Here is a 22,356-nt window from a genome sequence, read left to right as displayed (position 1 = left end):
CTGTGAGTGGGGTACTGTGGGGAGAGTGGGGCTCAGTGTGACCAGGCAGAGGCCAGAGTTGGAGGCAGGCAAGCAGTGGAGAGAGTGCTGTGCCACTGAGACGTGCCCGGGGTGGATAAACCATGCTCAATAAACGGGAGAAAGACTCTGCCCAGGACACAAGATGAAGGTGGAGAGGAAGCCCTCCTCTAAAAGTGACAACTTCAGGGACATTCCTTCACTTCTGACATTCTTCTGCCTCCTTCTCCTCCTCCACTTTACAGGTAGGTACAAATATCTGCCGTACAATTAACAAAGTTAACCAAGATTACAGAAAATCTTAAAAAGATATTACTTGGCAAAGCAAATTGTCAGTTTTGTTTTGTACTTCATGTGATTTTTATAATGGAGATAATTAACAAGTTAACTGGTCTTCAGAGATTTTTTTTCCCTTTGGTGTTCCTTTTTTGTTTCCAAAATGGGTTTGTTGAATTTCCATTTTGTGCTCAAAAAAGAACTTGAAGTGGCTGGTGAGAGAGCGCATGAAGGGGACAATACAAGGTCAAGAGTGAGTAAAAAAAAAAAAAAAGAAAGAAAAATAGGATAAGAGGCTGTGAATTGGAAGAGGGTTTGCTTTTCATGAGGAAATTTTTATCAGTTCACTTCAAAGAAATAACTATGAAAAGTTACTTCCCAACAGTACCAAGGGCCCAGTTTACCCAAGCAAGCCAGATTTGTTTAGAATCACTGGATCCTGTGTCTATCTCCAGCTTCACCAGTGACAAAGAATTTCCCTCTGTTAGCCTCTCTCTCTCTTGCTTGAGCTTTTCAAGGGAGGAAACTCATTGCAACAATCGTGCCCTTTGTGTTATTGCCTTGGCAACTCTTGTCAAGGGGACCAAATGGTTACCACAGCAATGAGGCGATGCCCTGCTAACTGCCTATCTGTAAAAGAGCGCCATCGAGTCTCCCTCCCTCTCAGGCTGATCTCTCCATCACTGGAGCCTAACAGTAGGATGTCCCTAAACAGGCTCACAGCCAATGTTTGGGCCTCCATGTACCCAACTACTGCTAAATTATAGCAACCTCCACTGTGAACATAATAGCGTTGCTTTGTTTGGTTTCCAAGACAGGGCTTCATTGTAAAGGTAAAATGTGGCTTACATTAGAGAACTTTATCCCTGTAAGCTAGCAGGAGGTGGGTAATAACTGGGGAACACAAATCAAAATTAGTGCAATGCTTGTTCTCTCACTCTGAGAGGTCATGGGAAATTCCAAAAGGGAGTGTTTGAGAAGATTATTGATTGAGATATGTACGATCAATTAAAAGCAGCTGTGCATTATCATGTTTGTTTGAAGCTCTTAACTCCACTGACTAAAAAGGAAGGTGTTGTAAAAAGAGGGATCTTGTTAAAGAGTTTCATGTTTTATTTTAAAAAGGCATTATTAGTTTGCTGCTTAACCTTTCACTTTCTCATTTTTTTATGTTAATATCACTCATGTTGGCCACTGTCCTTAAAATTGAAAATATACTTTTTTTTAAATAATATAAGGAATGAGCTAAAATATTTGTGACATTTGCTCATTATATCAGGTGTCCAAAAATTGCAAACATTATGTACATTTGTTCTGAATTGCTTTGGATAACAAGACAAAAACCAACCAGCAAATAACTCCAAAAACAGTGAGGGAGCTGTATCATTTGCTTTGTTTAGCATGCATGTTGGTCTTTGCAGTCCTTTTTCAGGGTCTAAAATACAATATGATACACTAAAATTTGTTGAAAACAACAGCAGAGGACTATTTAAATTGAAGCCAATTAAAAAAAAAAAAAAAAAAAAATCAGTTAAAAAAGATAGACAGATAGACCATGATTCCTTTGGCTTCAAATATCCTTAAAAGTGAAAAGTGTGATTTTATAACCAAATGAACCAGGATCCACCCTTAAATAGATAAAACTATTGCTTTTGATTTTCTTGCAATGCATGGGGCCGTGTTTTTGGTTTTCTTTTGGCAATCCGTTTGGATTGTTTTGGAAGCTGCTTAATTGCAGCTGTGGTTTAATGTATTTTTTTAGTGTTTGTTCTTTTTCTTTAATCTTTTTTACTTTAATGCTGTTTACCTTCTGCTGTCTCCATTGCTGTTTATTACTCATTTTGCTTCAGCTCCCCTGATAAGGATTTTCCAATGTGCAATAACTTTTTTCCACTGTTTATGTATTTGGAAGCTGACAACTAGCATAAATCTGCATTATGTTCCACTTGTGCTGAGGCTGTGTGCTAGGCTGGGTTTGTTTTGGTGTTGTTTTCCCTCTGCAAGGTGTGATTAGCAGGTAAGGAGCAGCAGCTGTAGATCATCAGTGGCAATCAAATAGCTTAAAAGGGATACTTTTTTGGGAGAACGTCTGACAATCTTTACTGTTATGTTGGACTCTTACCTCACATTTTGATCAGACTGTCCTTGCCAATAAATTAGACCCCTTCCTCTGGTGCTCTCACAGATCCCCAGCTTATTTAAAGGCTTAATCAACTCCTGAGATGCAGCTACCAAAATCTGAACCAACTGCCTTTTCACCCTCCAATGTTCTTGCTCTGCAGAAGCTTCTCCAAACAAAAGTTCACACACCAAAGCAATTCTCAAACCAGCCCTCTCTTCACCTGACCTCTGTGGATAGGCTTACCTTCCACTGGATCATCCCTTACCTGTCACAGTAAGAGGTGTCAGAAATAATAATCTCACCTGCCTTCCATTAATAGACCAAACTAATTATAGTTCCTTCTTCCAAAGATGCTTGAACTAAGCGTTGACTACCGTGTAACGCTATGCAGAATCTCCCTTAGAATTAAATAGTTTTAACTTAAACCCAAGGTCCATAATTGTCGCTTGCAGGAAAGGCAATCCAGTTTTGTGATGAGTTTGTGAAAAAGTTTTCTTTTTAAGTATTGCAATACATTACTTAACATTAAAAAATATTCTTAAATTTCTGTCATTTTAGTTATGTATTGAAACTTTGGACTTTTCATTGTAACATTTATAATATTGGTAATATTACTTCCGCATTCCTATAGTTTTGTTTTTTCAAACAGCATTAATTTTGACGTTGGTTGCACTCATTTCACTGCACAACGTGCCATTTGAAACGGCAAGAGTATTACATAACCACAAGCTTACGAAAAGGGGGTGGGGCATTAAATAGAGAAGCAGTGAAAACAATGGAGTGTACAAAGCTGACAGTGACCAACAGCCTAAAAGACCTTCACCTGTAATAGTTGAGGAAAAGATTCCTAGAAATGTATTGACTTACCAAGGCTGAATATGAATGCTGATCACCCTTTTTAAAAAGTTCTTTATTAAATAGAATTAAAGAAGAGCCCAATTGTTTCAAACTTCTCTCACCTCACAAAACTACAACACATTGTGTTGGTTTGTCTACAAGAACCCTAACAGAACTACTTCCTTTTTGGTTGTATCACAGGAGTATTCTTAAAACATTAATCAGGTATAATTACTTTGTCAAGACATAAATTTACTCCTCAGCGTTCATCTCACCAGCGTCTTTGCCTTACAGGGAAGGCATTGGGAGTAAATGTGACCAGCCAGACCCAGGTGGTGAGGGGCACGGTGGGCAGAGAGGCCCTTTTGTCGGTCAGCTATTCCAGTAGGAGCTCTGACAAACCTGTCATCAAGTGGCAGGTGAAGAAGGACAAAGTGAAGCCTGTCACTGTCGTTCAGTCAATCGGCACAGAAATAATTGGAAACCTAAGGCCTGAGTATCGTAATCGCATCCTGGTGTTTGAGAATGGCTCCCTGCAGCTTCAAAGACTGCAGCTATCAGATGAAGGAATGTACGAAGTCGAAATTTCCATCACAGATGACACATTCACTGGAGAGCACTACATCGAGCTGACTGTGGATGGTATTTATATGACATTTGTATACCAGATTGTTTTTAGTGCTTTATGAAGTACAAATTAAAATATGGGGAAGAATTATAACATATACTAAATATATTCATCATAGAAATATATTATATTGAATTATTTTTGGCTTTCCTGTACTGTAATCCTTTTATCCTCCTTAGTTCCTGTGACAAAACCTTACATCCAGATGATGGCCTCCTCAGTCCTTGAGTACAGTGAGCATTTCAACCTCCACTGCTCCCATGACAATGGCACAAAGCCAATCTATAGTTGGCTGAAAGGAGGGAAGGTGCTGACCAACGACACACGCCTGCTGCTTTCACACGACCAGAAGGTGCTGACTATCTCTCGTGTTCTGATGTCTGATGATGACATCTATGCCTGCACAGTGGAGAACCCCATCAGCAGCATGAAAAGCATCCCTGTTCGGCTCACTGTCTACAGTAGGTGATACGTTACACCAATAGAAGCTGTTGTAACACAATTTCATATTTAGAATGAGTTGATGGATTTATTTCCTTAAATCATTCTTCTTAACACTTAGGATTTCAGAAGCTTAGGACGGATGAAAAGTTACATCAAATGTTAATTTATATATATATATATATATATACACTATATTGCCAAAAGTATTTGCTCACCTGCCTTGACTCACATATGAGCTTAAGTGACATCCCGTTCCTAATCCATAGGGTTCAATATGACGTCGGTCCACCCTTTGCAGCTAGAACAGCTTCAACTCTTCTGGGAAGGCTGTCCACAAGGTTTAGGAGTGTGTTTATGGGAATTTTTGACCATTCTTCCAGAAGCGCATTTGTGAGGTCGCACACTGATGTTGGACGAGAAGGCCTGGCTCTCAGTCTCCGCTCTAATTCATCCCAAAGGTGTTCTATCGGGTTGAGGTCAGGACTCTGTGCAGGCCAGTCAAGTTCATCCACACCAGACTCTGTCATCCATGTCTTTATGGACCTTGCTTTGTGCACTGGTGCACATTCATGTTGGAAGAGGAAGGGGCCAGCTCCAAACTGTTCCCACAAAGTTGGGAGCATGGAATTGTCCAAAATGTCTTGGTATGCTGAACCATTCAGAGTTCCTTTCACTGGAACTAAGGGGCCAAGCCCAGCTCCTGAAAAACAACCCCACACCATAATCCCCCCTCCACCAAACTTTACACTTGGCACAATGCAGTCAGACAAGTACCGTTCTCCTGGCAACCGCCAAACCCAGACCCGTCCATCAGATTGCCAGATGGAGAAGCGCGATTCGTCACTCCAGAGAACGCGTCTCCACTGCTCTAGAGTCCAGTGGCGGCGTGCTTTACACCACCGCATCCGACGCTTTGCATTGCACTTGGTGATGTATGGCTTGGATGCAGCTGCTCGACCATGGAAACCCATTCCATGAAGCTCTCTGCGCACTGTTCTTGAGCTAATCTGAAGGCCACATGAAGTTTGGAGGTCTGTAGTGATTGACTCTGCAGAAAGTTGGCGACCTCTTCGCACTATGCGCTTTAGCATCCGCTGACCCCGCTCCGTCAGTTTACGTGGCCTACCACTTCGTGGCTGAGTTGCTGTCGTTCCCAAACACTTCCATTTTCTTATAATACAGCTGACAGTTGACTGTGGAATATTTAGGAGCGAGGAAATTTCACGACTGGATTTGTTGCACAGGTGGCATCCTATCACAGTTCCACGCTGGAATTCACTGAGCTCCTGAGAGCGACCCATTCTTTCACAAATGTTTGTAAAAACAGTCTGCATGCCTAGGTGCTTGAATTTATACACCTGTGGCCATGGAAGTGATTGGAACACCTGATTCCAATAATTTGGATGGGTGAGCAAATACTTTTGGCAATATAGTGTATATATATATATATATATATATATATATATATATATATATATATATATATATATATATATATATATATATATATATACACATCTTCCAACAGCACTCACCAATGTATCAAGTACTAAAAACCTAGTGGAAAACTTAAGAAAGTTACAATTATAGAAAACATTGTTTGAAGTCCAACAAACTAGATGGAGTAAAAAAAACGTATTTTATTTTGAAAAAACAACCTAAGTAAAAGGATAACTTGGTGTTTCATTCCTTCCCGACTGTCAGTGGTATTACACAAAGTGGATATTTCTCCTCAAGCTCTGCGTAGGTTGTGATTGTATGTAAACAGAGTCATGCACTAGACAAGTAGCCCGCCTGGATCCGCATCTATAAATAGCTCTTTTCATTGTCGACTGTTCCCATAAGTCAGTGATTCTGAGCTTATTGGTAATGGTAGGTCTAGAGAGGTATGTACACCTTTGGTGTTTACGAAGTCATCCCGCCTGTGGCTTGTTAGTCGGAGTGCTTTGGAGCCCTCTAAGGCTGTGGTTGATGTGTCTGTTTGTTTGTGTGTTTGTTTGAGTGTCCTGCTGTGGAAGGCTCATCTGACTCTGGCTGTGACTGTTGTTTCTGCTGGCACTTGCTTCCCCACTCAGCTTTCGTTGAAGGCCCTCACAGGTTATCCAGTTGCTGCAGGCATGTGTGTGGTCACATTACAGTATATTGACAGGCCTCTGACTGCGTTGTTCAGTTTTCTTAAAGTCCTTGCTCAGTTTGCCTGGTGCCTGCCCTCATTTTCTACATCTGTACGGGTTGCTTTTGTGCGCCCTCTGTGGAATCACCCTCCAGGTAGAGCAGGGGTGTCAAACTGGTTCCAGAAAGGGCCGTGTGGCTGCAGGTTTTCTTTCCAACCAAGCAATAGCACACCAGACTCCAGTCATTTCATCAAGACATCATGTTCAGATTGGACTCACTTGATGAAATGACTGGAGTCTGGTGTGTTATTGCTGGTTGGAAAGAAAACCTGCAGCCACACGGCCCTTTCTGGAACCAGTTTGACACCCCTGAGGTAGAGGATGCACATGTCCTGTGCCCCAAATGCATGGCATGGGTCATCTCAGGGAAGCTCTGACAGACCCATGCATGAACTGCAGTATCCTGCTGTTGTCTGTCAGAGAAGACAGGCTACGTCAGGTGGAGAATTTACCATTTGCAGCAGAGCTTGCAAGCGTCACAGTCAGCAGAGGAAGAGGACTTGACTGCAACACCCATCTTGGCAGGAGCGTCTATCTAGCCAGGAAGCCCTTTCTGAGGACTGAGTTGGAGCAGTTCATGGCTTATCTCAAAGTTCCAGAGCTGATTCCTATACCCCAACTGGTATCCCTGAGAATCGGAGCAGGATCTCTGCGGAATCTCTGTTAAGGCCTCCAATTCTGAGTCTCAATACCTCTGGGATTAAGGACACAACTCCCAGACCCTCGTGGTCAGGAGTTTGGAAGGTCATGAACATGCGGGGAATTTCCTCAGGACTTCAGTTAGCTCTGACCCAGGGGAAGACCCAAGTAAACATCAGGCAATTATTATGGCAACCTTGGCCAGGGTCAGCCTGGACGATACACAGGCGACTCATACTGCAGGAAATCCCTTTTTCCACAGGGTCTCAGCGGCACCTTCATTCAGGTCCCTTCATCTCTGGCCTTCTTGGAGGAGATTTAACATTGGCGAACAGATCCTAGGTGCCTCTCCCATCATGGTAGGGATGCACAGATCCTAGCGCCCTTGTGCAACCGCATGCTCCCAATGGACTGCTGCATCACCTTTCTGGTTCTTTCTCTAGATGAGGAGCTATCTAAGCGCCAGTTGTTGGGTGTTAGACAACTTTTTTTGCTGAGCTTACGACATTGCAGCTCTAATGGCATATATTGTAAACACACTCTCCGTTCTGCTGCTGGCTCAGTCCTAGATGCTGCAGCCAGGGGCGCAGCAGGTGCAGCACTGAGTTATACTAATTATATGGCCCTGCAGGCCTTTGGGCTCATGGCCAGGGAGCTGGGTCACTTTTTGTCTACCCTGGTGGTCACCTGACATCAGGTCTGGTTCACACAGGCCCTGATCTCTGAAAACTGTAGGCAGAGCTTACGGAGGATGCCTGTGGTCCCATAACGGCTGTTTGGACCAGAGGCGGAGAGAGCGCTGAAGCGTCATCGGCAATCAAAGGGGCCCCTGAATGTTGGAGTGGTTGCCAAGGGGCCACGAAACCCCCCACTCACAATGTACAATGTACGGGACCCACGCAGTCAGTTTCAGACTGCTGCTTCTCCACAGTTTGGGAAGTAGAGCCAGGCTATGGCGGGAGCTTGGCGTCAGTCTCGGGTGGAGGAGGCTCCAACTCGTGGGACTGTGGTGGGGCCATAGAGAAGCCGGCACCCCCCCAGAAGCCGGGGCAGGAGGCAGAAAGCAGCCAGAGGGCTCCTAACAGTGGGGAGGTTTTCAGAACAGCAACTGGCCTATTGGGAGGCCCACTTCAGCGATGCATGGGTGTTAAAAACTATGATGCATGGTTATAGGTTGAAGTTCATTGGCTTCCAACTCCATCAGGGATATGGGTGACTTTGGTCACTGATCCTGCATGGCACTACAGTCCTGCTGCAGGAAATACAAGCTCTTCTAGACAAAGAGGCCATAGCAGTTGTTCCACCATGGCTGCAGGATGAAGGTTTTTACTCCACCTATTTCCTAATGCCAAAAAAGGAGGGTTCCCTTTGGCCAGTGTTGGACCTCAGGGTTCTGCTTCTTGAAGGTTCTTTCTTTTCTCATGCTCCACATGTTTAATATCCTTCAGATAATCTGTCTAGGAAAGTAGGTTACATCCATTGACCTGAAAAATGCATATTAGCATATTTCAGTCTAGAGGTATAAGCAGATTGACTTTCTCGGCATAGCATCACAAAGTGAATGAAGGCAGTCTTGAGCTCCCTGTACTGGTCAGCGGTAAAAATTATGCCATGAATAGCCAGACAAAGGGGACAAAGGATAGCCAGAATTCTGGCTATTCTTTGTCCCCTTCTCCTGAGTATCAAATTTAGAGACATATTCTTGGGATAGCGGTGAACAATCAGAGGATCCCAGCACAGCAGGCAGTCTTTATCAGTATGTACTTGCTGGCCCGTCTCCCCACCAGGAGGATAGATAGGATCCACCCTCTGTGGTCCATCCTTTCATGTGGGAGCGGCACTCCCAGTCAGACAATGGTTGAGCCTGCTGTGGATGTTGGTGGCAGCCTCAGCTCTGACTCCTCTTGAGCTGCTTCATCCATGCCCCTTAAAGAGGTGGTTCAACCGCCTCCACATGGACCCCCAGCTGCATCTGCAGAAAAGGGTGCTAGGATGAGGAACTCTGTGGCAGATTATCTGTCCCCTTAGAGGCTTTGCCCAGGGGAATGGGGATTGCATCCTTAGGTGGTTCACCAGATATGGGATAACTTTAGTACGGCCCAAGTCAATCTTTTTGCCTAGTTGTACGCATTGTCCCTTGTGGTTTTCCCGGGGAGAGGCCAGCACCCCACTAGGGATGGATGCCTTTACGAATGTATGGCCAGCTGAACTGCTGTATGAGGCTCCGCCGTTTACACTGCTTCTGCCCACTCTACATCGAGTGAAATAATCTAACCAAAGGGTTTTCTTGGTGAATTCACCAAGGATTCAAAAGGAATTGACAGAACCATAGTTAAAAGGTAACTTCCTTTGTGTTTAGGTAATTTGTAAAAACAATTAATGGTTTGGTAATGCATCTTAATGAGAAATTCAAAATTCTTTGGTGTAGTTTTTATATTAAGAATAGCAATCTGTGTCCCTTTTCAATTTTTTAGCTTCCCTTTTGGGGTTAATAAAATGTTTTATTTGCAGATACCTCATTTATTACCATTAAAACAATTGAATTGCCCTTTTTTAAACTGATGCAACTTGATCCCACTTGCATTAGAATACTTTAAAAATGTGATGTATGTTTTACTTATAATACAATATCTTCCATTTTGCATACATGGGATATTTAAAGGATGTGTTTTATCTAACCTTAAAAATAAATTCAAAAATTGATCAGTATCAGTTTTAATGATACTCTCAAGATCAGGAGAAACTAACCACTGGTTGGGTACTATATTTACATTTAATTTTCAACAAAAATAATAATATCAATACTGCTGTTAAGGTTTGTTTAAATGTACATTTTTTGCTAATCATTTGCATTAAAATTAATGTTTGGTTGCATGATACCAGTACCAAGCAAACAACAGCAGAACGAAACATTTAATGACTGCTTCATTTAGGGAAGGTTAAAAGAAACAATGATTTAATGATCAGAACAGGCCAAAAACTTGGGGCGTAAAAAGAAAAGGCATGGATAGCAGGTGAGAGAAATCAGGTAAAAACAAGCAACAGCTGAGAAAAATAAGAGCTGAGGGAAAAGGAGAATGATACACAGGGGCAGAATGAAAAGAACAGTGACACTGGATCGGATCACAAGTCATAATTTAGACAAAACAAAAATTATTAGAAAACACAGAGAACTTGCCACACAAAGCGAATATAAACAATAAAGAAGCAGATACAAAAAATAGACTTGAATTTAAATCACTACAAAAAGTAAGCTTGAAAAAAAAATTTTGCAAACTAAAGTAGGAATGAATAGTCAGTTTTTACTTGACGATAGTTTTTTTAAACTACATTTGTTGTGCAAATAAGATATATTTAATGAGCAACCCCTAGAAAGGGTTGCTGATATGTTATTTCATATAATCAAATAATATTCAGACAAATATTGTACTGTGAACACACGCCAAACTTGCTGTATGCTAGGACAAAAAAGTGTGAATCAAGCTTAAATCATGGTCAAACAGATAACCGAAATAGAATTAGAAAGGCATGAAGAAGTAATTTTGTCCTTAAAGCACTGTGGGGGTGAGGAGTGCATAATCCTATGGGAGTGTTTTGTACACCTTTGCCACTGGCCAAAAAAAGTTGGAACCTGCAAACTATCAGCTTTTAGTGGCAGTAGGAATGACTCACTGACCCACGTTGACCCAGGTCAATTAGCTCAGCAAGCAACCTGGGTTTAATTGCCTACAAACGGTAAACCCGCTAATTTTCATGGTACCATTGAGATGAAGAAAATATAGGTCAGAACATCGAGCCAGTCACATCTGATCTAACAAGCCGAACAACTCTGCTTACAAATGATAAACACGGTAGAGCTATGGTAAGAGAGATTTAGCACACTTACTATGTTCTGACTCCCTTCCATGTTGCTCTCCATTGTTTACTTTCCTGATTTCTGTTGCACTGATGGCATCATCAACGCTAACCCAGTGATAACATTGATGATTCTTTTTTTCTGGCTATCACTGCTGCTTGTCTAGTGTCACCACACACGCAGGGCTACGCAGCTTCCCTGCAGACGGTCAGATCCAAGTTTTTGCAGCAATGAGCAGGGAGCCAAATGGCAATTGTTAGCGGGTCCATCCATGTTTGAAAACCCTGTGCTACCCTGTTTATTTCATTGGGAAAGAGGCTTTGTAAAGGGGGATTTTTGCTGCATTTGGAGAGGAGACCAAAAGCTGAGCAAGACTGCATCCTCCTACAATGATGATCATGGACAATATCAGCATTGACATGCATCCCCAATATACCAAAATTGATACCATGGTTTATGGCCCAACAGTTTTATGATGAGTATGGAGAAAATGAGGAAATAACGTTTTCCCAAGTCCATTTTTATGAGCTTAGGAAAGCTACAATTGTGTAAAAAGGGGAAGAATACTTTCTTGAAGTGTTGCTTGATGCTCACTCTAAGTTAGGTCATAAAAGATATTTTTTAAACTACAAAAGTTTCTAAATCAATCTTTAACTTTAACTACAGAAAAAAATTGCATGTTGTTGACAACAAAGTGCATAAAATCCAGTTTTAGAGCAGTCTTTGAATTTGTTAATTTTTAGCCCATGTGTCCAGCAGCCTTTAATCCCCAGAATAAAAAGAAACTTCACAACTTTAGACTAAAATTGTGTGGTAAAGCAGAGATCTATATAAAATCTTTAGAAGACATCTAGAAAAGACAAATAAAGATTCAAGACCATCTCAGAAGTTTAAATATTCCCTCTTGGTGGAAAAATAGCAAAAACCTACGGATACATCAGGCCAGTCAGTACTTTGCTTACTAAACATTTTCGGAAGCCCATCAAAGCAATCAGCTCAGGCCAACAGTACACATGCATACAGGCCTCCCTAACAATGTTGTTTACGAGTGCAAATCACGGCTGTGTTTGTAAGAGGGTTTGCCTCAAGAGGGAGAGAGAGAGAGAGAGAGAGAGCGAGAGAGAGTTTGTGAGAGGGTGAGGCAGTCTAATCCAATGAATGAAGAGTTATTTATGAGGAGGGAGACGGAAAAGTTGGCAGGTGGGGAGGATACTTTGCCTCAGTGAGAATTAGTAATTCTGACTTCATTATTGCTGTTCTGTTATGTGCTGCATGAGCAGGCAGCTACGGGCCTTCAGACATGCTCCATATTCACTCTGCATACATAGCAGTACTTCACAAAGACTCAGACGGACATCCAAGTCATTCCAACACAGTTTCAGTATCCCTGTGAATAAAATATGTTAAAAAAGGAAATTACTTAAAAGGTTTGATTAAAATTGGGTAGCTGCAGTAAATTTTAGAGAACTTTCATTAACTTTTATTAATGGCCTTCCTACTCTGTTTTTTTTCTGTCTATCAATCTGGTTCAGGACGAAGCTCGTTATACATCATCCTATCCACCGGGGGAATATTTCTCCTAATCACCCTGGTTACAGTGTGTGCTTGCTGGAAACCTTCCAAGTAAGAACTGTTCTTTTATCTTTTTTTCCCTTGGTTTCCACCTCTTTTCCTCTCTTAACTTCTTTTTTTTTCTTCTACTCTAACTAAACTAAAGCATACAATGATGTGATTAGAATTTAAAGTAGCCCTGTGTTGGAAAAAAAACAAAAAACATGGCACTTACTGTGCCTGAGTTATGGCGAAAGATTGGAAAATATTTGGGCATAATTTAATATTTCTTCGGCCTTGTTACAGGAAGAAGCATCGACCTGTTCCCCAAAGAGCTCCAGTTTATATGGAGCAAGGTGACAATGGCCATGATGGTGAGAAACAGCTTTAACTCTCTTTTTATTTTCTACAATGATATTTAAAAATAGTTTTTTTTTTGGATCTGGCAATCGGTTTGATCCAAATATCCATAACTCATCAACATAATGTTAAAACTCTTTGTAGATCACAGAGACATGTCATATGTGTACTACTAATGACTGTTACTGTACATTTAACCCTAAAAATCTTATTGGAAGTACTTAGATTTCAATATCTTTTTTGCACAGAAAGGCCTGATCTAAAAATACCTCAAATGACAAGTATAAAATTCTGTATGTGAACAAAAAAAGAATTTCTTGTTCTGCTGACAGTAGAATGAATATCAAGTTTTAAAGGCATTGAGTTGAAGGTTATAATGATGATGATTAAAAATGACCCAAATAATAATTATTAATATTGTTTATAATGCACTCAAGTCTTATAAGTCATATAAGTCTTTCAAAGTACTATAAAAAAACTGTAAAAACATTTAAAAGGTCAAAATCCTCAAAGCTAAAGTTAAAAGTGTTATTTAAGTTATTATATTTCAGTCAGAAAACATGGGAAAGCTTTTTATTCATTATACTAACACAATGATCCATGCAAATTTTATATATCTTCAAATCTTTAGTAATTACCTATATGTATATTTGTTCTGCTCACTATTTTCTTCTGAATAATGATTGATTTAGAATATCTGGATTTAAATCTCTAACATGTAACTCCTATTTGTGTTTGACTGTAAATAAATTCTGAAGCATAGATCCAATCAAAAGTAAAATCTTAACCTGCAAATATTGATTTTTCAATATTAAGTTCCTTGAACATAATATATATATTTTTTTAAATTCCTAAAGTTCCTACTGTTAGCAGTTTTTTTTTTTTTTTTTTTTTATCCAAGACACAGATGCCACATGTTCTTGTGTGCATCTCAGAGTAAAGTAAGTGGAAAATAAATTTCTAATTAATCATAAAAAAATATAAAGTGTATAGATCAATGATATGGGTGAAATTTGGAATGTATTGTTTTTTTGAAGGTGAATTTACTAAAGCAAATTCAAATAGAGTAGACAAAGAGGCAGAAGCCAATACCAATGAAAAATTATATTCAATTCAGTTTAATTATGTAACATTAATTTACAACACATATAATCTTAATGCACTTTACAGAGAAAATACAACCAGATCATACAGTCAGACTGGTTCAAAGATTCCTATCTAAGCAAAATCAGGTGATTCTCATTGACTAGACACCAATCTCTCACTCTAAGCATGCATGTAATGACAGTGGAGAGAAAAAAAACCTCCTGTTTAACAAGAAGAAACCTCCAGCAGAACGGGGCTTAGTGTGAGTGGCAATCTGCCGTGGCCGACTGGGGTTCAAGGAGCAAGGTAGACAAGCTCTGAGCCAGCTCTTATGTCAGAGGATGAAATAGAGCACATACAGTTAGTCACAGTCAGAGAAACAGGACTACACTAAGAAACAGGCCAAGCTCCAACATCTATAAACAAAGGTGTTGATAACAGCAAGCCAGCTGATATTTCTCTCCGGAAGCCAATATGATGACAAAAAGCAGAAAGAGCATACAGTTAGAGGTTAAACTAACAAATAATGCAGAATGGGGGAATAGAGATAGAATGAAGCAGAATGATTAAAAAAAATGGTCTCTATGTCCTCCAGTAGTCTAAGCCTATAGCAGCATAACTATCGAGGTAGCTCAGGATAACCTGAGCCACTTTAACTATAGGCTTTATCAAAAAATTAAAGAAAAAACAATTTTAACCCTAGCCTTAAAGTAGACAGGGTGTCAGCCTCATGGATTAAAACAGGTAGTTGGTTCCAAGGAGCCTGATCTAGGTACAATCAGATCTCTGATATAAGATAAAGCTTGGCCATTTAAGGCTTTATATGTGAGAAGGAGGATTTGTTTTTCTATTCTGGATTTAACAGAAAGCCGATGATGAGAAGGTAGGATATGAGAGATGTGATCTTTCTTTTTAAATTTCATCAGAACTCTGGCTGCAGCATTTTGGATCAGCTGAAGTCTTTTAACTCCATTTTGTGGACTTCCTGATAGTAAAGGATTACAGTAGTCCAGCCTAAAAGTAACAAATGCATGGACTAATTTCTCAGCTTCACTCTTAGTTATTTCTAATTTTTTGCAATATTCTGGAGATGATAGAAGGAAATTCTAGAACCCTCGTAGATATAGGGTTTAAATTACAGGTCCTGATCAAATGTAGCACAAAGGTTTTTTTTACTTTATTAACTGAGATCTATTTTATCCCATCTAAATTAGGCAACTGACTAATCAGCTTATTTTTTTTAAAGACAGGTCTAAAGACAATAACTTCTGTTTTGTCTGCATTAAGAAGCAAAAAATGTGCGAGTCATCCAGGTATTTATGTATTTAAGACATAAAAAAGGCTCAAAACATGGAGGAAGACCCACACTAGGACCCAGCAGAATCAATCAGCAGAAAATATAATTGGAGACATATACCCAGAGGAGTGAGAGCTAATTTTGGGACCATAGAAACATGAGTGAATGTAAACAACTGCAACTGACTTCACAAGGGAAAACAAACAAGGGTACCTGATTCATTGAATGGCTGTACCTAAATTAAAACACTGAAAGCAAAACTAAAACCCAAAAACGGAACTAATCAAAAGAGACTGAGAAACTCAGAAACTGACAGTAAATAGGAATATGTGGATTAAAACAAAACACCTTGGTCTAGGAAATAGTGGTGCACAAAAAGAAATAATATCAAAAGACAATTTTAATCAGAATCCTGGACATCTTCAAAATTATATATATATATATATATATATATATATATATATATATATATATATATATATATATATATATATATATATATATATATATATATATATATATATATATATATATATATATATATTATTATTTTTTTTTTCTCTAATACTGTACTTAGAATTACTTAGACTGAAACTTCCCAGACTAAAAAGTATGAATATTCTAGTGTGTATGTATTATGCATTCATTAATCAGTCAAAGCCATTTCTCTGTCTAAATCATAAAAGGTTTCTCTAAAAGGTTTTTCTTTTGCAGTTGATGTGGTGCCAAAGCCAACTACCCTTGGCCGAAGGAGCCCGATGCCTCTTTATGTTCTCAACGAAGATGTGAGTCTCTTATTTTCAAACCCTTGATTTAGGATCAGTACATCCTCATAATATTGTATATTTGAGTTTGAAATTGACTAAAATCTTAAAGCATAATGTTAAACTGTCTAATAGGCCATTGGTGACATTCACAAAAATTGTAAATTCAAATTCATTATCATTTTAGTTTAATATGTGGTTATGCATTAATTACTTAAATGATCTAAGAATAAAGAGTTACTTTTTCTGATGTATTATTTTTCAACAAATGCACTCGATATTTTAATCAGTTTGCATTTACATAATGCCCTGGCTGTAAAGTCAGTTTAAGAGTTGTAGTATTACAGTTAGTTAAAAGAAAAATCAGGAGATTAGATAGAATTTTGTAAGTTTTAATATCCATTGAAGTTTTTTTACATTTTGTCAAACTGCCCACAATTTCATTGGTATTTTACTGTCATGAAAACGGGGACGGATGATATTCAAGGTGAGACAGACAGTGGGAAAGTTCAAATCATTTATTAAAACAACACAAAACATACCAGATGCAGAGCTGTGGATCACAGACCGCAGTGGCTGCAGGGGGGAGGCGAAGCACTGCCCAATCACTGACACTCTGGTGGGAGAAACACAGGTAAGTGACCACGATCATCTGACGGGGGATGATTTTCTGTGAGTCACTTACCTGGTTAAGTAGTTCAGCCCATCCTCTTAGAGGAAGGCAAGATCTAGCCGATGTACTGCCCAACAGGCTGCAGCGCAGAGCTGCCCAGAGTGTCCCCGATGCAGCAACATCAGTAAGCAGGCAGGAATCCGATCCAGTTCAGGGAAAACAGATCACACAGGACAGTTCTGGAATCCAGGAGTCCGCAGCCCAGTCAGGTGTTCCGATCCACGCAGGAACAGACAGATCCAGGGTTCCAGGAATCCACAGAGCATGAAGGCAGGTTCAGAGTTCCATTATAAAAAAAAAAAGCAGGCTGGAGTCGAGATATGACCTCAGACAGAAACGCACAGATGCAGACAGGCAGGCTCAGTGGTTGAGGGACAAAGACAAGATATGGTACCGGGTGAACTGCAGAGCTTTGAACTGTACCCCACCTAGGAACCAGGATTAGGGGACTTTAAACTAGCTTCCCCCCTGCCGAGCCAAAACAGGTACCAAGAGCACTCAGCGGGAAAGAGCCAGGACACAATCAGGAGACGACAAGACAAACACTGAAAACCTCTCAAACCACTGGTCTCCAGGGACGGGGACACGAACCTTGGAAAACCTAAAACTAATGAAACAAAGAAACAACAAAAAATGATCTGGTCCCGCTAGCTGGGCTGACCCTTATATAAAGCAGAACAAGCAGGTGGATGAGATGAGTGATATTTAGAGATCGGACAGAGTTGGGGAGGTGGTGACATGAAGAATTAAGGTCAGCTATCAGGGCAGATGATGACATTTACAGGGTAAAGAAATGCAAAGTGACTCATGTTGAGCTAAAGTAAAGGGACTGTTATTTTCTTTTTTTATCAGAAATGTAATAAGTATGGATCATGTTTGTACTCAGCCTTATAGCGTAATACTTCTTTATAAAACAAAGTTTAAACAATTTCCTTTAGAGGCAACATCTGAAACAGAACAACAAACAAAAAAACTTTGGTTTGGTCCTCTACCTGAACTGACATTCTATGTAAGGAAAGTACTTAGCAGAGAATTCAAGTACCACTTGGTTACTCTGGGAGAGGTTCAGAGATCTGCAGCTCAGGTGAGAGGATCTGTTAATGCATCAAGCAGAAGTAGAAATAACCCTCCCTAAAGGAGTAGCAGGAAAAATGCCAGTGTTAAAAGTCAGCAAGAATAAGTCTGTCAGGTTTCAGCAGCGATGACAGAAGAAACAGGAGAGGTAAATACGTTTTTTTTTAAGACAACCTGCTTATAGACTTGGAACAAACATCAGGGGATCTGACATCTGAGATACTAAAGCAAGGAGTTTGATGTAAGATTGATTAATGCTACACAGGCTAGCTAATGAACAGATGTGGAACTACTGATGCAGAGCAAGATGCTTAGTCTCTCCGGAATAGAGCAAACACTAAAAAATACCACTAAAAATAAAACTTATAGATCATTGAAACACCAAACTCAACAACAGAAAACTAGAATTGCAAAGCTAAATCACTTACAGGTTCTGATAAAGATTCACTCTGAAACAATCCATAGAGAATATTTTATATCAGAAGAAGATGCATTGATCAGAACAGCCTGAAAAGGCTATCCCCAAAGTAAAATATGCAGGGACAACAAAGCAGGTCAGAGGTAAAGGAAATAAATGTAAGACTTGAGGTTACCGTCTATTGACTGAAGACTGAAGTTAAAATTCAGGCCATATATTTTGACAACTATTTTCCTTCAACTTTGCAAAGAAGCAATATTTGGTATTGATTTATAATAAAGACCATAACAGAAATATTCATTGATGATGATATTTGCAACCTGAACATTTTTTTAAAGTGGTAAAATTATAGAAACATATTTCTGGTCAGCAATGCTCTCTTGGGTATAAGATTATTGGCTACACAAAGGATGTATATAAAGAAAAAAAATCTCTAATGTATGTTTTCTTCATTAAGGAAACTTTGGAGCATCTGGAAGAATCATCAGGCAACACTGCCATCCAATCAGAAATGAATATCCCTGCTACCTATGTCCCAGTCCTTCCTCCTACCACCAACAGAACTGAGCGGCCAATCTGGTCGACACCCCGAAGGTACCCCCGGAGCCCCTCTCCCCTTGCACAGCCTCTCCCTCAGCCTCTTCCTGCTCCTATTCTACGTCCGGTTTGTTCCCCGGCTCACTCCCCAGGATCGTCCCCTCGCAGTTTCAGCCCAGTGAGGAGAGTTCGTCCTGCAGTGGGCATCCCAACGAGCCACCTGCCTGTGGAGGCAGAGTGCTCAGATCCCAGCGATCAGACTCTCACTTCCTCACAGCACTGATAGCCATCGTGATAATAGTTTCCACCCAGAATTATGTAAAATGTATGTTTACTTTGGATTCCACTTTCTAGGCTGACAGATGGGTTTCACCTTTTTTATGTTCCAGTATTTATGATGCACTTCTTTCGACTATGCACAATAACTGGTACAAGTCAGTCTAAAATATTTTCCTATCCACCAGCATGTAGCTTATCCTGTAATTCAGTTTTCTGTAATTTGATTGAACTATGATGAATTACAGATTTTAAAGGTCCCATATTATGCAAAATGCACATTACAAACCTTTTGTAACAGTTATATGTGTCCTGAAGCCTGTGTATGAGGTTCACAAATGAAAAAAAAAAAACTTTGACTTCTATCATTGTCTTTCTCCACCTCTCAGCTGATGTGTGCTCAAAAATTTCTGTTTGATATTCCTGCCCCTTATGATGTCATAAGGGGAAATTAGCTGTCTAGAACGGTCTGTAGCGGCCCATTGGTCGAGCTTTGGTTCTCAGTTTATGTATTATTCAGTGCTCCTGGGCTATCTTTATGAGCTCTGACCAGTTGTCATAGTTGCGAGTTGTGAGGGGGGGTCACCCTTCAGGAGGAATTTCCCTGCAAAAACATGCTCTGGGGGCCTTGTTAACATTTTTATTTTCAAATGTAGAATAATATGGGACCTTTAAATGAATTACAAAACAGAGTCCACATTTATTGGCACCCATGTTAAAGATATATAAAACTTAATAAACTAAAGTCTGCTTTGTTGCTGTAGCATAGTTTTTGACAAACAACAATAAAAAAAAAAGCCAAATCATTAATAAATAAATTTGCAAACTCAGGAGAATAATTCCTATGTTCCTATGTCAAACTTGCCCCGTCAATCCCATCGCGCCTTTTTTTTACCTAGCAGGACAGCACTTTGTCTATTTCTATCAAATTTGACAAGATGATGGCATAGATAGAGAGGGATCTTTAACCAGGCCTCTTTGCACGTCCATTATAATGTTCATCTTACCAAGGTTACCACATTTCTATGTAATATGTTTTTTTACACTAAAAAGTTATGATATCATCCACTCAAGTAAGGTTCCAGAGGGCTATTGAAGGAAAAACAGGCCCAAAGCATTAGAGAGCCTCCTCCAAATTTAACAGTGGATGTAGTCCTCAGAATCTTTTAACTGTTTATCTGGGGGAAAATAAGGCTTCAGATATATTTTTAAAAGGTTTTATTTAGCACCAGGGATTTTGTTAACTAGTCCTTCTTAATAAGGTATTATCCCAGCATTAAACAAATTATACTCAAATTGATTGATGGTTTGTTTTTCAAGAAGAAAAACCTAAGAAATTTTGCTACTCCAATGTAAGATGGGGTGCCAATAAATGTGGCACCACTTCTGAGGCCTTCACACAATATTATTAGAGGTTAATAGTTTCTGTTTTGAAGTATTTGTTTATTTTCCTTTCAACACACTAAACAGTTTTTTCCCTCCAAATTAGGTCACTTTATAACATAAGGATGAAAAGCTTTTCACTATATGTTGTATTTAGTCATGAATGTTATAAATAAATAAATCCCCCAGCTCCTCCAAGCTATATGTCATTCTTTATTTTATGGAGACAAACACGTCATAATTTCATTTTTGCTAAGAAAAAAAAAATATATATTTTGCTTTGCTAAGGCAGCTGAAAGTAAAATTTTGATACATAATGTCATTGTAATTCTTCTTTCTTTCACTAGGTGTCACCCAAACATTTAATCTGACCAGACTACACTTTGTAAAAAAAATTATGAATGATTGGCTGCTTTTCATTAACCTTTCCACTTTTTACCCAAAAAGTTGAACAAGATTTATAAAATTTTGATCTTATTTTATTTTTCTTTATGTCGTTCACCAATTTGAAATTGTATTTTGCCAAATGACTAAATTAGGGAGCAGCTTTCTTAAGCCATAGATCATCATCATGTTAAAAAAAGATGCTAAAGAGATCTATCTTAGGTGAAAGAGTGTTCAAAACAATTTAAGTTTGTCCTGGAATTAAAAAAGGGCTTGAGCTTAAGTACTGATCCCTTTAAGAGGAAGTAACCTGGAGCAGAAACAGACTCAGTTTGAAGGGGCAGACTGTATGAGATGACAGTATAAACACAGGAAAAATAAATAAATATACATTGATCAAAGAGTTCTTTTTACGTTGAAGAAATTTAATATGTAAAAGAACTAGCAGCTTCTTTACTGATGCTATGTAGTAGATGAACAAGACTAGGCCGATCAGCTCTGAACAAGTTTCCAAGCCTATAAATATAGCTATGTTCATACCTTATTGAAGAAGAACAGGAAGCTGTGGTAGCAGTAATCCAGCCAAGGCCCCCCCCATTCAGGACAGTTCAGGAGAGCCTGTATAAGATCTGCCTCCCACTTAACTTTTAGAAGATGTAGGAGATACAATTAAACCTGGAGTGGGAGAATGAAGTGCTCTGTTAGGAAGCCTGATGATCAGGATTTTTTCAGCAATAGAGAAGTAGATTACATGGTTTCATTAGCTTTGCAGCAATTCTTCATAATGAGTATTCATGTGGCGACAGTGGAAAGGAACAATCCCTTTCACCATTATAAACCTCCAGCAAATATCAGTGGGAGTTCCGTCCCGTTGGCTGCAGCCACTGGGGGTTTGTGAAAATGAAGCTGACTGACATGGAGTTAATGATGCTGCAGCTTCTTCAACCAGGAGAGAAACACAGTAGTAAAAAAACTATTTCTAAAAGATATCAGTGACTTTTTTTCTTCTGTGCTTTGGTGTTTTACTTTTTCTGACAGTAGGAATTTAATATTGAACTACTTTTTTATCTTTTAAACAAGACAATAATTGCTTTGTTAGTTTTTTATTCTGAAAATATGAAATCATAATTTAAAAACAGAATTGTATATTTGCATGGGTTATAACGTGATGAAAAAAGCCAAAACAGTAAAACTCCTCAAAAGGACCAACACATAAATCACAGCTATGTATATGTTCTGTGCACCAAACTCTGTTGTAAATTGAGCTTTTGTCTTTAGCAGTATGGCCCCCAGGTCCTTCAGTGTGCGTGTTTGTGCATGCAAGTCCCTGTCAAGGGTTTGTGATCAGTCATACCAACAGATTTTTCCGCCCTGTATAAACAACACAGTCCCACGCCAAAACAGTCACCGGAAAGGAAACTAAATCTGTTGAACTGCCTTTACAGATTTAGCCTTCAGTTTTACTTGTGCAGATCTAAAGATAAATAAACACAGTGAATAAAGCTATCATTACTGCATTTCATCAAAAAAACTATTAAAGAGCTCCAGAACCATTTAAC

General features: G+C 39.4%; 1 protein-coding gene across 1 annotated transcript; it reads left to right on the top strand.

The window, feature by feature from the left end:
- hepacama (hepatic and glial cell adhesion molecule a) lies at window positions 1–20,605 on the top strand. Its single transcript, XM_038299629.1, has 7 exons — window positions 1–263; window positions 3,548–3,895; window positions 4,061–4,342; window positions 12,527–12,617; window positions 12,852–12,919; window positions 16,003–16,073; window positions 18,675–20,605. The coding sequence occupies exons 1-7, from the start codon at window positions 164–166 to the stop codon at window positions 19,035–19,037; spliced, it is 1,323 nt and encodes a 440-aa protein (XP_038155557.1). The 5' UTR covers window positions 1–163; the 3' UTR covers window positions 19,038–20,605.
- The last annotated feature ends 1,751 nt before the right edge of the window (window positions 20,606–22,356 follow it).

Source organism: Cyprinodon tularosa, unplaced genomic scaffold, assembly GCF_016077235.1.
Source record: "Cyprinodon tularosa strain WSP-4 unplaced genomic scaffold, ASM1607723v1 ctg431, whole genome shotgun sequence".
Classification (NCBI taxonomy): Eukaryota; Metazoa; Chordata; class Actinopteri; order Cyprinodontiformes; family Cyprinodontidae; genus Cyprinodon; species Cyprinodon tularosa.
This window is presented reverse-complemented; position numbering and strand designations above follow the sequence as displayed.